At 40.2% G+C, this 18,860-nt stretch overlaps 2 protein-coding genes across 2 annotated transcripts in view; one reads left to right on the plus strand and one right to left on the minus strand.

Moving 5' to 3' along the window:
• LOC109030564 (insulin receptor) overlaps positions 1 to 18,860 on the minus strand; it is a 380,809-nt gene that overhangs the window by 249,656 nt on the left and 112,293 nt on the right. The window lies entirely within an intron of this gene.
• LOC109030565 (uncharacterized) lies at positions 13,335 to 18,741 on the plus strand. Its single transcript, XM_019041590.2, has 3 exons — positions 13,335 to 13,660; positions 14,762 to 15,063; positions 17,148 to 18,741. Exons 1-3 carry the CDS (start codon positions 13,580 to 13,582, stop codon positions 18,733 to 18,735), a joined length of 1,971 nt encoding a protein of 656 aa, XP_018897135.2. The 5' UTR covers positions 13,335 to 13,579; the 3' UTR covers positions 18,736 to 18,741.

Genomic DNA, 18,860 nt, shown 5'->3' on the forward strand with positions numbered 1-18,860 from the left:
GGTATGAGTGCAAGCAAATATAAAATAAAGGAGGATGAAAAACATGCCCAGGATAATCTCTTCTGAAATTTTGAGTGCAGCCTTTAGAAGAGCAACAAGCAACATTCCTGAAAACAAAATAAAATATTTCTGAATGATCCCCTCAGAGTGATAATCCGATCAAACCAATACGAATTCAACGAGTTGCAATTTTGACTTCATACTTGGATAGAAAGAGCAGACGAACACTGGAAAAACAACACATTGGATCTAGAGTCCAGGCTCTTGAAAACATTGACAAGGAAAAGGACTCTTGATTCAATCAGATTTAAGCTTCAATCAAAAGGAAATTCGCTCAAATTAAGAGGCTTGGTTCTTGATTTAAGCTTAAATCTGATTGAATCAAGAGTATTTTTTCTTGTCGATGTTTTTAAGAGCCTGGACTCTAGATCCAATGTGTTTTTTTCCAGTGAAGCGGAGAAATTCGGATGATGTACCTATTTCCAAAATAGATACACATTTTTAAGAGCAGCCCGAGACAATAATAACAGTGGAAAAAACAAGGAAATTTCAAAATTTTGTGAAAATTTTGATTGTTTCCGACTGAAAATGACTCAGTTTTGAGTCGGAACGTCTCGGATTTTATTATTTGTGTATTTTTAGCCTTGTTTCCCGTTTTTCCTCCTTGTTTTTTCCACCATTAACAAAATATATAGTTTTGAGTCCAATTATTACCGAATAATCACGAATGCAAGTGTTGAATGAAAGACTATGGCCCCTGTTAAAAATTGTCAACAAGATGGGAAGTATGTCAACTTGTAGACGGTTTGACAGAGAAGCCACTTCACCCACGCAGCGCACGCAACGATTCCACGAAGCACTCCTGCCTGACACTCACATGCACTAATTGCACTATTAACTGTCTACTCTTTGTGCACTCGCTTAATGGTTGTTTATCAAACGTGCAAATACACTCGTCTCCAACAACTCGCTCCAATTTTGAAGACATTCGGGCACATTATTTGACGGTGTCACCGTTCTCCAAACGGCTGTCATGCTCCTACTCTACTTACAGTATTGATGGAAAGTCATGATAGAAATGACAGAAAAAGCAAAGGTGAGAAGTTTGCTCTGTTTTTCGCTATCGCCGAGGTGAGAACACGGGAGACATCGTAAAAAAGGGCTTTAAGTCTAAACCGACGCGACGATGCGCGCCCGATTTCTGCATGAACGGCGAAAACACTATCGTAGATGACAACACTTAAACTGAGATTGTTTGTTTCAAGCATGTTCGAGCGGTGCGGTGTTGCAATCTGTTGCAGAATTTTTGGGGATTTACTGGAACTAAGGTTACTGGAAAAACTGAGGTAACTTATACTGATTCTACTCTGAGAAATCGTTGCTGTTTTTCAAGATAGCTTCAAATACATTCTAAAATGAAGAAAGGAGATTCAAATCGTTGCTGTTTTTCAAGATAGCTTCAAATACATTCTTAAATGAAGAAAGGAGATTCAAATCGTTGCTATTTTTCAAGATAGTTTCAAATACATTTTTAAATGAAGAAAGGAGATTCAAAACCTAGTAAGCGTCAGCAGTTGTTTTGAAGACTGCGCGAAGTGTTCCTCGTTTTAAGAGAATGGTTGAGAAATGCCAACGCAATCGGAATTTCCTGATCCGTAAGCGATTTTCCAGCTATACTTTCCTGATTTCTCCTGATGACAACAAATTTCCTTATAATACCCGGGTTATACTGACAGTAGACAGCCTGTATAATCCTTTCGCTCTATGAAATTTTCATTCTGAAATTTTCTCTGAAAGAACCCTACATATACGTAGAAAACTAAAACTTCTGTTAGACAAGATAACATTGGTTTTCGCGTGAGAAAATCAAAAGCTGATAGAAACGAAAAACTTCGAGTTAGGGGGTGCAAGGAAGTATGCGTAACTCCATGTTGTTTTATGAAGTTAAACGAAGTGCTTCGACCTCGTGATGGTCGACAAGATCTAGCATCAGCTCAAATATACCTCAGACTAATCGTAAGTCTCAATCAAATTCAAACCTCGAAAAAAAGCTGTCTTTCTTTTCTCTTTTTTCTTCCTTAAAAAGTCAACGACTTTGGAGCGAGAGGGTAGCTTTAGAGTCGTGAACTAACAACCACTGCTCTTCACCACTCGAAACAAACTTCGTTGAAGAAGAAAACTTCTCGACATGCAAACTTAAGCACTTCTAAAGATAACTCGTGACTCATACGTCGAAATTATAAATCATATTTTTCACCAGCTTTGAAGTTAAGGTGGGTTGATAGCCATGAGTGATGGTCAACCATCACCGCAAACTGCCAAAATTATTTTTCCGAGAAAATTGTTAATAGTGCCGTGAGACTAATCATTTTCACGAAGATGAGTGAGATTATTGATGTGCTCATCTTCGATGCTACGACAACAGACTTACAAAATGTCGAATCCGACATGAAAAACTTCTTTGAAATTTCCCGCGGTCCGACATCACTGCTCCCGACAACTCCCAATAATCATCATTATCACCACGACTAGACTGGTGAAAAACACCGAATCTAACACAAAACCGTGTACTCTAACTCCACGCGACGAATGCGTGCAATGGTCCAGACTAAAAATTCTCAATTATTCGTGATAAATATGACGCGGCGACGGTTCTTGAAACATGTACAAAAAAAAATATTGAAATGGTGTTTTAGTTTTGATGCCGCGCTGTAGCAGACCTCCTCCAGTTTGGCGTCATTTATTCCTCATTGATGTTTATAATTTCATCATGTGTCGCAACGTACAAATAATAGTGGGTAGGATCACATCATATTTAGGGGAGAAAAAGAATGATTAATAAACTTCTGTCCGGTGATGGATCACTGACGCAAGGGCTCTACTTGAATAGACAAATCGGCGGTGAAACTGCAGGGACGAATATCTCGTTTTCGATGTTTCAAAATCACGTACTCCTTTATATTTGGACCGCTTTAAGCAGAAAGGGACCAAGCCACATCACTTATTGCCAGATTTAAATGGGCAATTTAATTTTTTACAAGAGAACGGTTAGGCGGATTCCTTCGAAAACTTTAAGGAAGTTGTTTGCAGAACTATGTTCTTGCTATGCAGAAAATTCACAGCAATTTGACCAAAAATTCGCTCAGCCGTTTTCATGTAAAAAGTTCAAGTTCCCTTTCGCAAAAGCTGATGTGACATGGTTCCTTTCTGCTTAACGTGGTCCATTTTATCGACAAAGAATAAACCAAAGCTGTTCCCTGATCATTTTACAGAATATTATTTGCACAAAGAATAAAAATCAGAGAAGTTTTCGATAAATGACGTTAATTCTTTTTCCGTTCCGAATAAAGGATCACGGGAAGTCTGAAAAATTTCAAACCGAGATACGTGTTGCTTATACGGTAGTTTAATCATCGATATGGACTTCATTTAGCAATTAGGAACTACAACTTCTGGCTCAGTTTAGAAACCACGTATGTACTATTAGTTTTCCTACATGCACATAAATGTTTTGATCGATGAGCCAGAAATTGTATAGTGCCTCATTGCAAAATGCAATCCAAATATAGATTCGTCAGTTGAAATGGAGGGCTGACACCGAATTGTGCCATCAGAGGAGTTACTTTTTATTCAAGCATTGGAAAGGGAACAGATCAACTATACACAACAAATTTCCGTGCTGTAGCCTTTAAAAAGTAGATAGCCTTTGAATCCATTCGTCCGTTTCCGGCGCGTGTCAATTTTTTGAAAAGGGCACGAGGAGCGGAATTGTTAACGCAGCGAGTTTTGCAAGACCATTTCCCAGAGAACTGTCGACGATAGTAACATTTTCTGCATAAACAAATGATAAACTCCGAACGAGGGTGGATAAAGTGTTGTGAACACTGTTTCGCCGATGCAGGTCAGCTCATGACCGTGAAACGATTATCTTCGGTTTGAATTTTTGTTTAGTTGACGGAATTCTGGTGCTGCATGCTCGTGCACAGCACATTGCACCGTCCTAGTGCTGATAAAACTGTTTAATTACAACGACCTAATTAGCATAATAAGATTGGTATAATAAAGGAAATAGGATTCTCCTCATTTTTCTCATTTATTTTTCTCAAAGGTTCTTCATACAAATTAACGTTTTTTATTCATTTATTTTTTATTTTGCCTTTATTTTCAGTAACTTGAAAGTGAAAAATTGGAGGCGCTTCCGCTTTACACAGATTGGACCGAGTTGACAGTAGCGTGTAGCGCCTTGATGCAATTATTCGTGTCCTGCGGATGTGCGTGTCGCATGATCAAAATTGAAGGCGCTTTCGCTTTTTTCACCTCTTCAGAAAGGCACGAATATGGTCGTCAGCTAAAGCATCTGAATAAAAGAGTACTTATGTTGGCACATTAATGCCATTCCGGTCATTTTACTACAAAAAAAAGTACCACCTTCTACTTAGTCGACGAATTTTAGGCTTTCGTGAATTTTCTGATTTTTAACTTAAGATAATTTCTGAACAAAATTTGGTGGATATTTTCACTGAGAATGAACAGTTTTCTGTTAGTTCCATTTATCTCTCTCTCGATAGAACAAACTTCTATCGATTATTTTGGTTTACTTGGATATTAGGTTTGGAAAAAAAAAACAAAAAAACTCTAACATCTTTATCGAATACTCCTAATATAAATTTAAAAAAATTAATTATGGCTCACGTAGCCTGAGAATTTTTATTGATTTTCATCTTGATACTTCTAAGTTACATTAAGAATCTCGAGAAATATTCGCCGGGATGCGGGCGAGACGTTTCTCGATTAGCGTATATGGATTGCAAATAAAGTTAAAGATCGACCCGTTGGCGTATAATTTTCATCCTTTAGATGGACCATTCCGCGAGCTGCATGGCCGCCCAGTTCGTGGACTGAGCTAAAAAATTGGCCATTCTGCAGACGAGGCAATTTTCCCGACGCGGCGTAACGCAGTTGAGCTGATTCTCGTATAAAAGGTGTCCGACCGATTGAACAGAAAAGTCCGCGCTAGTCTACAAGCGCAAGTTTTGAAGTGCATAACGGCGGATGAAGAAAAAATGCGGAGAGGAGAACTTGACTTCTAGATAAACTGAACTGCACTTCATAAGAACCCAAAGTTTCAATTTCAATTAATTTTCCGCTTAAGTGAGTTCATCAAAGTGATCCGTGGTATGGACCAACCATAAGTTTCAGTGATTAAAAGTTTGCTCCCTGAAGTGGAAACATATAAGTGGGTCGCATCGATTGAAGTTCAGTTCATTTAACTGGGTTGGTGGTGAACAAACAATAACAAAAAAAACCTTTGAGTTTGTCCTATTTTTCGTCTGCCGTTTTGCAGCATTATTTCCCAGATTGGTTGACATAAAAAGGTATAAACAAAGCACATACAACAAAATTCAGCCCTACTTTGTGGTATTATACCATGGTTTCTAGTTCACCGCCGCGCCATGCCGGCAACCGTGTTCTTGCATCGATAAGCTTTTTACACAAAGAAAAATAAATCATTATCGAAAAAGGAAAATCGTTCTTGCCGCGAAAGAGTGGAGTGACATAACACATTATGAAATTTCATTACCTCAACAATAATTTTTCTTGTCTACTTTTTGGTCCGACGAGGAAGAGAGTACTGAAAATGTATTTTCCTAATCACTCTAAAAAATGGTTATCATAACAAGGAAAAATTATTGTTGAGATAATGACATTTTACTCTCTTGTCGTCGCTTCCCGGACAAAGGAGCGTAACTCTATTTCAAGGTTACAAAATTGAACAAGTAATTCAATTTTCTACAAGAATACACCCGTGAAATTTTTGTTCAAATTTTTGCATGAGAAGAAAAATCGGGAAATTTTTCAGTTGGAAGAGCCCAAGATTCTCTTTGGAAAAATGCAATTTACGAGAAGGTATTTGGCAACATTGAAATATAATTACGTTCTTTCGTGAGGGAAACGGCGTTGTGACGAAGACAATTTCCCGTATGATAAAAATTTATTTTTCTCCGCGTGCACCCCTGGAATAGAGATGTTGCATGAGTAAGGAACTTACGATTTGACTGATGATTCTTATGTAAAAGTTCGCGAGAAACAAGATGGTGCCACTATTTTCCTCTGAAATCAACTCCCAAGCTCAAAAAAGGCTCTCAAAGTGAGGCCAAAATGGAGGGGATATCCCACCCTACCCCGAGAGTCCACCTCTACATCAAATCAAACTCTCCATGCAAAGATAGGGAGCAAATACATTAACAGGGCAGCCACTTTATTTGGGGACTCTATAACTGAAAACACGGCATCATTGCTAATATATTTGCTCCCTATCTTTGCATGGAGAGTTTGTCTTGATGTAGAGGTGGACTCCCATGGATAGCGTGGGATGATATCCCCTCCATTTTGGCCTCAACTTAAGAGCTTCTTTTGAGCTTGGGAGATGATTTCAGAGAAAACCAGTAGCACCATCGTGTTTCTCGCGAACTTTTACATAAGAATCAATGGTCAAATCGCAAATCCCTCACACATGCAACATCTCCATTTCCCGTATGATAAGAATTTATTATCCTCCGCGTGCGCCCCTGGAATTTTAAATCCTGTAAGAGAGCAAATCCGTGGCAACGCCATACAGTAGCATGCAAATAAGCATTGTGGACTGTAAGATATGATGTGAAAACTGCGCAAATAAATATCAAGCGACGCGCAAAAGCGGGCTCACGCTAGAAAATACGACCGCCAATGAAGTTAAAGCGTGAGCCGACGATAGTGAAACGTTAGACGGCTCTCATCAGCGTAATGCAACCACCGAACATGATCGTGAACTTGACTTGGAAACGACCGCATCCATAACAGTATTGTATATCCGCGCCCTCCAACCCGCGAGTCACACTCGCTCATCCCATTGATTTGTCCCCGCTCCCAACGCATGTGCCTCATCCCAGTACAGAGTTGCCGATTTTTACAAGAAAACTGACCCTTCGACTACACGGACAAAGTGGATTCCTTTTGCTCGAGAGCAGTTATCGGAGTGTTTTTGAGAAACCGAGTTTCAATAGCAAGTTAGACTGTTATACAGGGTGGTCTCGCACTTAATAAAACAAAAATAAAACAAAAATTCACGGATTTTGATATTTTCCAAGATTTCGATGACAAATTCTCAGATTATCAGCAATTTTCCGGGGCAAAATTTCCAGGAATATGAAATGAACTACATTTTGCAATTTGGAACCATAAATTCTAGCCCGGTTTAAAAACAACGTATGTGCCATTTGTTTTCCTATGCAAGAAAGTGTTTTTCCAGAGGAGCCACAGTTCATAGTTCCAAATTGCAAAATGCAGTCCAAATGCGGTTCGAATTCCGAAAGAGAACACTTGGTCATTCCACAAGAAATCCCATGAGGGACACATGTTTTTTTCGCAGATTCCATGACATTTTTTCGGGAAGTGCCGAAAGAAGAATTCCTGATGGTTTCCTCATGTTCTCGGTTTTCCGGGATTCCAGACAACCAGCTTCAGAAAGTCTTAAAAAAGTTTCTAAAATTGACTATCATCACCATAGAAAAAAACTTATATTTCCGAGCTTGAACAATAACTTTCCATTTCGGCTGCTTGAGCTCGAGCAAAAATTACAAAAACATCACCTGTAAACCCAAAGAAAAAACTTATCTCCATTTCAAAGCGAAGGAGAGTGAGATCTGGCGGAAATTATGTTTGCAGCGAAACAAAAGTGAATGTTGGGATTCTCTGGACACAAATTGGTCGTTTTTTTCATTTTAAGGCATATCGAGGGGACGGGATATTTTTTCCTTCTCGGGGTACCACGAGTGACTATATTCCTCGAAAGAAAAACACATCTGAGATAGAACACACTCAACGCGGAATCTAGGATCTTATTTCATTTACGCGATGAAAGCATTCTCAAAGTTATGCACTTGAAACGAGATGGAGCTAGCAAAATGCGCGTTACAGCGTTGGCAAATATTACTAGGTGTAGCGGGAAAACTAGGCCCAGATTCAGGATTGTAGTATGAGCTGAGGAATTACGCAAAATTTTGCTACACACAAAAGAAAGAGACATGTTTTGCCGAAAATCTTTTCACGAGCTCACTAAAACCCTCTTAGCCCCGCCCGAAAGTCTGTTCCTCTTCTTTTCCGAGTGGCTTAATATGACTCTCAACTGTTCTCCTTCATTGAAATGTATATGGATGCTGAAACTACCAGACCACGTATCTCGTTTCGGAGTTCAAAAATCTCTCCTTTCATTTTATTTTTTTTAAAAGAGAACGAATAAAAACCATTCCTCGAAATTTTCATTGAGTTTACTTTGTGCAGGGAAGAATCACAAGGGTGAAAAATCACAGAAGTTTTCGAGAACTTGCATTTAGTAGTTTTCAATTTAAAAAATAAAGTATGACAGGAAGTCTACAACATGGCAAATCCAGATACGTGGTTTGGTGGTTTCACCGTCGAATGCAATTTCACTTCCGCTACTTTAAGGTGAATTCAGGCTTGGAACTTCGCGATTTGACCACCACGTCGCGCTGCTTAGAATAGCCGTATATATTTGCTTAAATAATAAAAACTGTAATACTTATTCAAGATTGGGGATCCAGGGGATATAGCAACATACTAGAGGAACACTCAGTAAAAAAATCTTCCCAAAATTCCCAAAAATAAAGTCGTAACTACGGCGGAAAATAATTCCCATTGCGGCAATGGGAGAGAGAGAGACAGAACATGAGGGGTTCGGTTGTGCGCTCCGCCGCCGCGGCTGAGCTGAAAGTTTCAGCCGTACTTTCTCTGCGCTTGTAATTCTAATTGCCAATATTTTTGGCTCAAAAAATCGAGCAAAAAATAATCTACATCTTGTGGATCTGCTTTTTGTAATTTGAACAAGATTATTTCAGTAATCGTTGAAGGAAAGTGAAATTCTGAGCGGTGACTGGTGGCGCTATCTCTTATCTTGAATTATCCCTAATCGAACCCTGGATTCACCTTAAAGTAGTTATCTTTAGAATGAACCTGAGATCACTTCAAACACGGAATAGCCTACGGGAATTCGTGGGCCGGAAGGTGATTAGCACGCACGCAGATAAGCCTTCACTTTTCCGAATATGCAATTTCACTTCCACCACGTTAAAGTAGTTGTATCTTCAAGATGAACCTCAGGCAGACATTATTTAAGCAGGAGCTGACTTGTGCGCACTTAAATGCGCTTTCGATTAATCATGTATGCAATTTCACTCCAGTTACGTTCAAATAGTTGTATCCTAAGAATGAACCTAAGAGCGTCGAGTTAATCGACGCAATGGAGGGGCATCTTTCACCAGGGTTAATATCTACGAATTAAGATACGTTTCCATCGATGAGTTGATACAATTTGACTCCTCATTTGACTGACGACGTAGGTGTAGATCAACAAAAACCCGATTCGGCCTGTAAATTAGTGATAATTTAACTTTTCCTTCCGAATCTGCGGCGAGAAAGAATAGGAGGAAAAAGAGGAAAAAGAGAGGAAAGGCGCAGAAGACGAGGAGGATAAATAAAAAAAGGAAAAAGAGGAGTAAGAAAAGAAAGGGAAGTACAGAAGAAGAAGAATACACGAAGGAATAAATAAAGAGACAAAAGAATATAATTCGTACATGCTTCATCTTTACTTCTCCGACCTCCTCCTCTCATCATCTTCTTCTTCCTCTTTTCATTATGTGTCTTCTTCTCTTCCTTCTCTTTCCCCCTCTCCTTCTTTTACCTATTTTTCTCCTTTTCCTCATCTTTCCCCCTCTCCTTATTTAGTTCCTTAGCCTTCAAGTTTCTTCTTCTTCTTCTTTCTCTTATTTGCCTTCTTCTTCTACCAATTTTTCTTATATTTCCCTGTCTTCTTGTTCAGCTTTTTAATCATTCTAGTTCCTCCTTCTTCTTCCTCCTCCCTTTCCACCTCCATTCCTCCTGTCAATCATCCAACGACCGGATAACTCCCACGACGCGACGCGCCGCGACGCATCTCCTCTCGATGTGGCGACGCTGGAGAGCGTGGCGCCGGTGGCGTCTCGGCGCGGCAACTCGCGGGCCGCGCCGCGTGCAAGATAAGGCATTCCGCCGGTTTCATTCCGCTTTTCTTTCCTCTTTTCCCGCCGACGTCGGCTGCGCCGCGCAATTGAAGTTGGGTCGCTTCGACGATGCGCAGAGCTGGGCGGAAACGAATAGTGGCCTTTTTAACGGCCGCGGAGGAGTTTTCCTCGTTCAACGGTCCCCGGACGTGCGTGCGAGCGTGCTTTCGTTGGACCCATGTTTGTCGCACAACTCCCTTGAATAGCCTCGTTTGCCGATCGCTTCGTGCCGGCTTGAATCACGTGCACTTCCCGGTGAAAATGAGCCGCCTGCCACTCATCACTTACAGTCGTGTCATAAGTAACAAACCTGTGGGAAGAGCACAGTCGCGAGCATGATAATCGACTATCGATATTATCCCATTTGAGGGTACGGTAAAGAATCGATTATTATGGTGCTCGTCGCGGACGCCCTGATAATCGATCTTTTTCATGGGTTTGCATGGTTTATCGATCGATAAAATGCAAAGCACGCCACGAAACTGGTAGAGCAACTAAACGTTATGAGGATTATTTGATGAATCAGAGAGAAGGAGCCGTTCCCTGTTATTTCTTAACACTGAAAAAAAAAAAAACACATTGGATCTAGAGTCCAGACTCTTGAAAACATTGACAAGAAACAATACTCTCGATTCAATCGGATTTTTGCTTGAATCAAAACAAAATCCGCTTAAATTAAGAGGCTTGATTCTTGATTTAAGCTAGACTCTGATTGAATCAAGAGTACTTTTTCTTGTCGATGTTTTTAAGAGTCAGAACTCTAGATCCAATGTGTTTTTTTTCCAGTGAAGGACTTCGTTACAATTGTAACAGGTAATGCTTAGCCTGAGCATGTCGATCTTTCAGTTGTAGTAAATTATGAACTGAATTAGCATCTAATTTGCGCATTATTTGAAAGTTGAAAACTGACGAATAATACCTCTTTTAAAGAAATTTTATTTTGGTACATGGCTTATTTCTGCGGTATTGAGTAACCTTTGGTTTAGTAAACTTGGTTAAAAGCTCTGAGGTTTCGTCTTGTTAACATTTCAGTAAATTTTTAGGAGCACATTTTTTCCTCTCCCTTTTTACCCTCCTTTCCTCCTTTTTCTCTTCTTTTTCTCCCTTTTTTTGGCTCAAAGGGACGCCCCCCCCCCCGGATCCGCCACTAGTTTTTTTTTTTTTTTTTTTTTTTTTTTTTTTTTATAGAAATCAGTATTTATTGAGTTATTTACAAGGTTGAAGCTATGGAGACAGGCCATAGCTCGAAGGCCTGTCAATACATTTTAAAAGAAACCTACTTATATGATTAATTTACAATTTTAGAGTTATTTCCCCCCTTTAGAATTTTGTTCCCTTTATAGAGTTATATACTATTTACATTTATGGTACAATTTATACGTGATACGGTTTCTTAAGAAGTTTCTTGTAGTTCTCGTTCGTCTTGATTGAATTATGATTTCTTTTTAGCCTCGGAATCACCTGTCGGTATCCGCCACTAGTTACCGATGGCTGTATGCATTTTCCGCACAGAATCTGGGATTTTGACAGGATGGGGTTGTCGCCTCGCAGACACGGGAAAAACGACAACCCCTCGCTTCCGTTCGTACTAACCGACGATTCAATGCTACTGCGTTGTATCAGAGCGAAAAACTTCCTGGACGCGAGCGAGGAGCACCTCCGGGACCTGCGAATCATTAATATCCCCTTATCAGTCCAAGAAAACGAGGCGGAACGCCACGGATCTCGGTCGGTCGCACCATCAAAGCTTTCAACTTGATACGCGAAAAGTTCAACTGTTCGACGGGTCTTCTTCCACACGCCGCACAGTGGATCAAGTCAGCGCTGCCGGGCAGTGGCGTGGCGTGCTTTGCGATGTATCGATTGTTATGCCATTTAAACCTATGGAAAAGGATCGATAAACAGGGTGTTCGCAGCGAACACCTTATCAATCGATTCTTTACCATAGGTTTAAATGGCAGAACAATCGATACATCGCAATTCACGCCACGCCACTGCTGCCGTGCTGAGTAAAAACACCGTATGAGCACTCGAATACTGCCCAATTTCCTGGCAGAAAATATTCATTTTTGAGGAAAGTTATGAATATTTTTCCTCGAAATGTTCAGATTTTAAAGATCAAATTACGAAGGAGATCTTCTGAAAAATCTGAAGAGAAATATTCGCACAGAAAATTCGTGATTTGTCGAAGGAAATTTGGAAACTCATGATGGCGCATACGGCGTTTTTCTTTGGTACGGCAGTGCGCACCACGCGGTGTGAGCTCAATGTTGAAGAGACCTATGGAACACGAGAATTGAAAAGTCGGGAAAACTTTCAGACTGGTTTGTCAATAGGGCGTCTACTAAAATTTTATTTTGGATTTTCCTGATATTCTAAAACGCATTTTCTGATTTTTTGCTCGAATTAACTGACACTAGTTTCACTTGACGAACCGCAACAGATGAGCTGAACGAACTTCATCGAATGTTTCACTGTTGCATGTGCTTAACTACGCTTACGTGGAAAATGCTAGAATTTCCTGCCTGATTCATGACGATTTTCCTGTTTTTTCCTGATACCATAAAACTTCCTGATACAATCCGTTTTTTCCTGTTATTGCTCAAATAGACACCCTGATAAAAAAGCAAAATTGATGCCTAAAATCAAAAAGTGCGTAACTGCCATCGTGATGATGCAAATCGCTGAACATGTTCTATTTTATCAAGAAAATCTCGCGTTTAAAAAGAAGAAATTGACCAACGTCTGAATGGTCACACGACGTTTTTCCTTTTTCCTCGGTATGGTATTATCTATTGTGCTTCCGATATCATTCAGACACTACCGAATTTTCCTCGTTATTCTAGGGGAAATCTTTCGAATTATTTCTGAGATGCAATATTCGTGGATTCGGGTACTGCATATAAAGAATACTGCGACATCGCCAAACTGCACAAACATTAAGAAAAATTCCCACCTCAACTTGATAGAGTGATACGCCATTGACAAACAGTGTTTGAGGCCATACTATGGTTGCTGTCTCGTCAGAAATTGTTTTCATCTCCTCTCTTCCCTCTTCATTCTCTCACGAACGAGCTGACACAGTACATCACCATTATTTTTTCGATTCGTCGTTCGTAGTTCAACCTCCAGAATTTCGGAGGCATGCAGTAATTCAGGCAGTGGTAACATGAAAAAATGATTTTGCGATTTTTAATTAATCTAAGTTGGAGCTGAAATGTATTTTCACTAAGCAAACCAGCCACAACTCGAATTTAGGTTGATGATCCAGCGATAAATAATATGCATGAAGCTGGAAAAATTCTGGTGTTAGATGCGTGACACATCCATTTTTTGCTCTAGCTGAAAACATTTTCCTGTCATTTCTCAGTACGCTTGTACTGCGTCAGTCCGCCTTGTAGCAGCACCGAGACGCAACTAAAAATGCTTTGCTCGTGTAGTGAGCACTTTGCTGTTTCAAAAATTCTGTCTCTTACGATTTCGTGATGTGCAAAAGCCTAATTAGGCTTCTCGTCTCTTGCCAGATTCTCTTTCTTGTTATTCCGGATGTTTCTCCTTCTAATCCAGTAAGTGCAGCTTGATAATGTTCGTAATTTCTCAGATCGGAGATTTTCCCAGATTTTTAACGAGTGAGAGTTTCAAATATGCAGATAAAATCTCATCAAAAAATATTCGATCAACTCACGATGTTTTCGGTGTTTTAATGACACTGAATAAACATCCATCGCAAAATTGTTTGATGCTTCATGAACTGCAGAATATTTCAAATTTTGATGGTAGAAACTGCGATGTGAATAATTACATCGTCAAATTTAAGAAAAATTGGTAATTTGATCATAGTCTCCTCTTGATGTCCTGAGATGTCTAAACACCGATAAATCTTCTTAAAAAGAATGCAGACTTTGATAAGTCGTCAACGTTTTTAAATATGTTGATAGAAAGTTGACAAAACCCCTGATTTGACATTTGGATCGTGTCGTGCGAAAACTTCTGATCTCAACTTAATATTCCAATGCAAACTGCCTGAGCTGAACACTCTTCCCCCTCAGTTTCGTACAGGGGCGCATTAGAGTTCAGCAATTTAATTTTGACTCTAATTTTAATATTTGGAACTTCTTGGCTTTGTTTTCCCCGCGAAATGGTGTGGACCCAGCACCATTTCTCTACCTTGTTACACACAGTTCAGGCCACTTCTTAGTGTTTTTTTATTCATTTGCGTTACGCACAATCATATAAGTTACACTGGAAAAAAAACCACATTGGATCTAGAGTCCAGACTCTTAAAAACATCGACAAGAAAAAATACTCTTGACTCAATCAGATTTAAGCTTAAACCAAGAACCAAGCCTCTTAATTTGAGCGAATTTCCTTTTGATTTAAGCTTAAATCTGATTGAATCAAGAGTCCTTTTTCTTGTCAATGTTTTCAAGAGTCTGGACTCTAGATCCAATGTGCTTTTTTTTCCAGTGTACGTAGAAACTCGCTTTAAGGCTGCTATAATCCAGAAACGAGTCCTCAAACGACCTCCATGAACGCACCCGCACGATTAAGATCGATTGGTTCGAAGCTGGAAAAATGGACATTGGCAGTTTCCGCACGACGCGATTCGATAGGTCTGCACATTTAAAACGAACATTTCCGAACGTCAGACGTTATCCATTTTTCAGAACACTCCTGAGTTTGTGGCAAACCGACGGAAAATGTTGGATTTGGTGCTCAACGACAAATGCAAAAAGCTGAATCACCTCAGCAGAGAATTCAAGAAGGTTCATGTTCTGCACGGATTCGCAAAGCCCCGGAAGTACTTGCGATCGCTGCCACAAAAGAGGGAATGGTTTGCTGCGAAGTCGGTCGCCAACCAAGCTTGCAATGAGACGCTCCTCCTATTTACCAAACTCCCCGATGAGGAGAGAACCGCTTGCGACGGCGCGTTTCAGCCCATGTGTCGACTTATTTACAAAGAAAAAGGGTAAATGTTTTTCCATCAGTTTATATACGATACTCGTTACAGTGGACTCTCGATAATTCGAAATTGAAGGGAATCGGCTTTTTCTTCGAATTAGCGAGGTTTCGAAATAAAGAGAGTTTGAATTAAAGAGATTCATGCTGAGAAATTTCGAATTAGAGAGGTTCGAATGTAGAGAGGCAAATGGACGGATTTACGTCAAAAGGAACCAAAAATATCAGTTTATTTCTTTACGGAGGTAAAAATTACACTAAGTTATTATTAAGTATTAATTATTTATATTTAATTTTAAAATTATTAATTACATGTTTACATTTTGACAATCCTATCAGCTCTTTCAGACACCCAGGTACATAAACAGTTGACTTCGAATTGTAGAGGGAATGTACCGTCTTATTTCGAATTATGGAGGGGGGACCATATTTACTTCCCAAAATTCGAATTACAGAGAGAATTTACGTTGCATTTTCGAATTATAGAGGGCCGCGCCAGCTTAAAAATTTCAAAATAACGAGGGGAGAAAAATACATTGATTTCTTTCGAAGTATCGAGAGATTTTCAAGGGAAACGGACTTTCCTTCGAATTAACGAGGTTTTCGAATTATCGAGGTTCGAATTATCGAGAGTCCACTGTATTCGGGTTGGGCTGTCTCGACAAGGCGCGTTCGGACAGCGGCCCCTCAAGCTGCACGGCGGATTTCATAAGATCAGTGCCAGTGGCGAGGCGTGCTTTGCGATTATCGATTGTTATGCCGTTTAAACCTATGGTAAAGAATCGATTATTAAGGTGCTCGCTGCCAACACCCTATTTATCGATCCTTTTCCATATGTTGAAATGGCATAACAATCGATGAATCGTAATTCACGCCACGCCACTGATCAGTGCAATCAGCGCTAGCCGCGTGCGACGATTTTTTCGTTTTTCGGAGAGGAAAACTTCTCCGCGTGCAGCAATTTGGAGAAACTGATCGAACGACAATAGCGAAGAGAGCCGTAATTGCAAAAATAGAGTTTAGAGAAAATGGGCTAAATAGCACAGTATAGCGTCTGACCTGAAAATTGCATTGAAAGGAGCCTCCGTTTTGTCAAATTGCCACCAATCGTCCGGGAGACTCGACGGAATCATTTGGATGATTAAAAATCGTCGAATTTTATTTCAACTATCGACTCAAATTCATTTTCATGTTAGGCTAGTGTTAAGAAAGACAGCTGTAAGTGAGATATATTTTGCACGCTTTAGTGGTTGCGTTTTAGATTTACACCGACGAATTTTAAGGTTATAGAAATTGGCAGCAAAAGGCGCCATTCTGCTTAGAACTATTGCTCTTATTGGCTCTTTGACGAAATAATGCTCCTTACCGTTGTTTGGCCAGAAAAAACGTCAATTTTTGTGCACTTCTAGCTTTCTCACATGTTTCTTATTCACACAAAAAAGACGAATTGTGCTATTTTAGCCGTTTCAGTAATTTCATCTAAAGCTCTGAAGCGAGTAGTATATCTTAGCTGAGTGATACTCGTGTCCATTTCCTCCTTTCTATATAATCATGCCGTGACGAGTAAGATATAAACTCATACCTATTTTATACAATAAAATAAACCTAGTTCTTCTACCTTCTTCCATTCGACAGTTATGGCCGAAAACAGCGTCTCTCCAATTGCAACGTTGTAAATTTTCGCTAACGTTTTACTTTTATAAAAGAGAGTTAACCAACAGTGTTTCTCAAAATGTTCTTTGAATTTTTTTCTCAAATTCTAACATACTCACGGAAAATTCTAAGTACATATTTTGCTTGATTTTCTCTTAAAAACACTAAACGTAGTATGCAATCATTATTTTAAACATTGCAATGCAGATACGCATTTTTCGTCTACAGCCACCGATGTTGATTTATTCTACAATTGAGAAAAACAATTAAGATACAATGCAATGATTGAGAAAAACCAGATATTCCAAAAAAAGTCGGGCCTGAAAAATAGGTTATAATTTTTATTGTGCTTAAATTAGATAGAACTCTCGAAAAATTGGCATAGCTAAAAGAAAATACTTGAAATTTACATTTTAAACTTCGTTGTTTGAAATGTTTCAGCTGGGTATGCTCTGTCCTTTGGAGTGACGAGCTTGAGCCTTTTCCTCCAAAAAAACACGACTTTAAATACTGCGCGGAAAAGTCACTTGCGGTGGATGAAGCCTATCGCGAGAAATCGGAGCCAGAAGTTGGCGCTGGCAGCTCACCTGGTCACCAACGCCGGTATTCTCCCAGTAGAGGCAGTAAGAACTCTGACACGAGTAGTAGACACTCTGACACGAGTAGTAGAAACTCTGACACGAGTAGTAGAAACTCTAAACGAAACCGCAAGAACGCTGAGGCCACCAACGAGATCGCCATTAACGGTCAAGAAAGCAGCAGGGGCTCTGATGATGAGAGCGAGCCACTTACGAAAAGCTCCAGTTTAATAACACAGTACAGCGAAGATAGCAGAAATAGCCAGAAGAGCAAAAGCAGTAGTGACAGGGATATCCAGAGGAGTACAAGCAGTAATGGAAGGGATATCCTGAGGAGTACAAGCAGTAATGGATGGGATGGCCAGAGGAGTACAAGCAATAATGGCAGGAATAGCCAGAGGAGTACAAGCAGTAATAACAAGAGTGTCCAGAGGAGTAAAGGCGGGAAGAAGGAGTATATTGAAGCCGTGAAGCGTGCTGCTATTGCTGCGAATACTGTTCTTCTGAAACCCTCGATAGAAAAAGGTGGAGGAGCACACGGAATGAAAAGTAAAGCAGAGATGGCCATAGACTGGGTGGCAAGTCATGGGAAAAAGTTATGGGATAAAGGCAGAGAGGATGTTTTAAAGACGGGCAAAGCCTGGATAGAAAATGGTGGAGGAGCCCACGGAATGAAAAATAAAGCAGAGATAGCCAAAGACTGGGTGGCAAGTCATGGGAAAAAGTTATGGGATAAAGGCAGAGAGGATGTTTTAAAGACAGGCAAAGCCTTGATAGAAAATGGAGGGGGAGCCCACAGAATGAAAAGTAAAGCAGGAAAGGTCACAGACTGGGTGGCAAATCTTGGGAGAAAGTTCTGGGATAGAAGCAGAAAGGATGTTTTAAAGACGGGCAACCGTCAAGAAGGAAGCAGGAGCTCTGATGGCGAGGACACGGCATCTACCAAATACTACAGTTTAACAACACAGCACAGCGATGATAGCAGCAGTAGCCAGAGGAGCCAAAGCAGTAGTAGTACAAATAGCCAGAGGAGCAAACGCAGTAATGGCAGAGAGAGCCAGAAGAGTAGAAGTCGAAAGAGGGAGAACTTCAAAGCAGAGAGGCAGGCTGTTGTTGTTGCTGCTGCTGCTGCTGTTGCTGCGAATGGTGCTCTTGATGATGCCAGGGTAAAGAAGGATGAGAAAGCCGACAAAATAAGAAATAAACAACAAATGGTCCAAGACTGGATGGACAGTGATGGCGAAAAGTCCTGGGGTACAGGCGGAGAGAGTGATTTAAAGACGGGCAACAGCCACCAGCATGACGTCAAGAGTCCTGTTAGGGACTCACCTAAGGTTAGGAGCACGGGTAGGGCCAACAGCCCCAGCAGTCCCAACCACGCCTTCTACGGTATTTCTTTGACCGTTAAGTTAAACAAACACCATCCGGGGGATGTATCGATCGATCCATAGGGTTGTTGTGAGCGGATTACCCATATGGACCTATCCTGAAATGCTAAGTCAAGGAGCAGTAAATCCATAAGTTGCCGTAAGTTCACCGATTGCAAAATATAAATCATTAGGCTTGTTTCAAACAA

This window comes from Bemisia tabaci, chromosome 3 (genome assembly GCF_918797505.1).
Source record: "Bemisia tabaci chromosome 3, PGI_BMITA_v3".
NCBI classification, from domain to species: Eukaryota; Metazoa; Arthropoda; class Insecta; order Hemiptera; family Aleyrodidae; genus Bemisia; species Bemisia tabaci.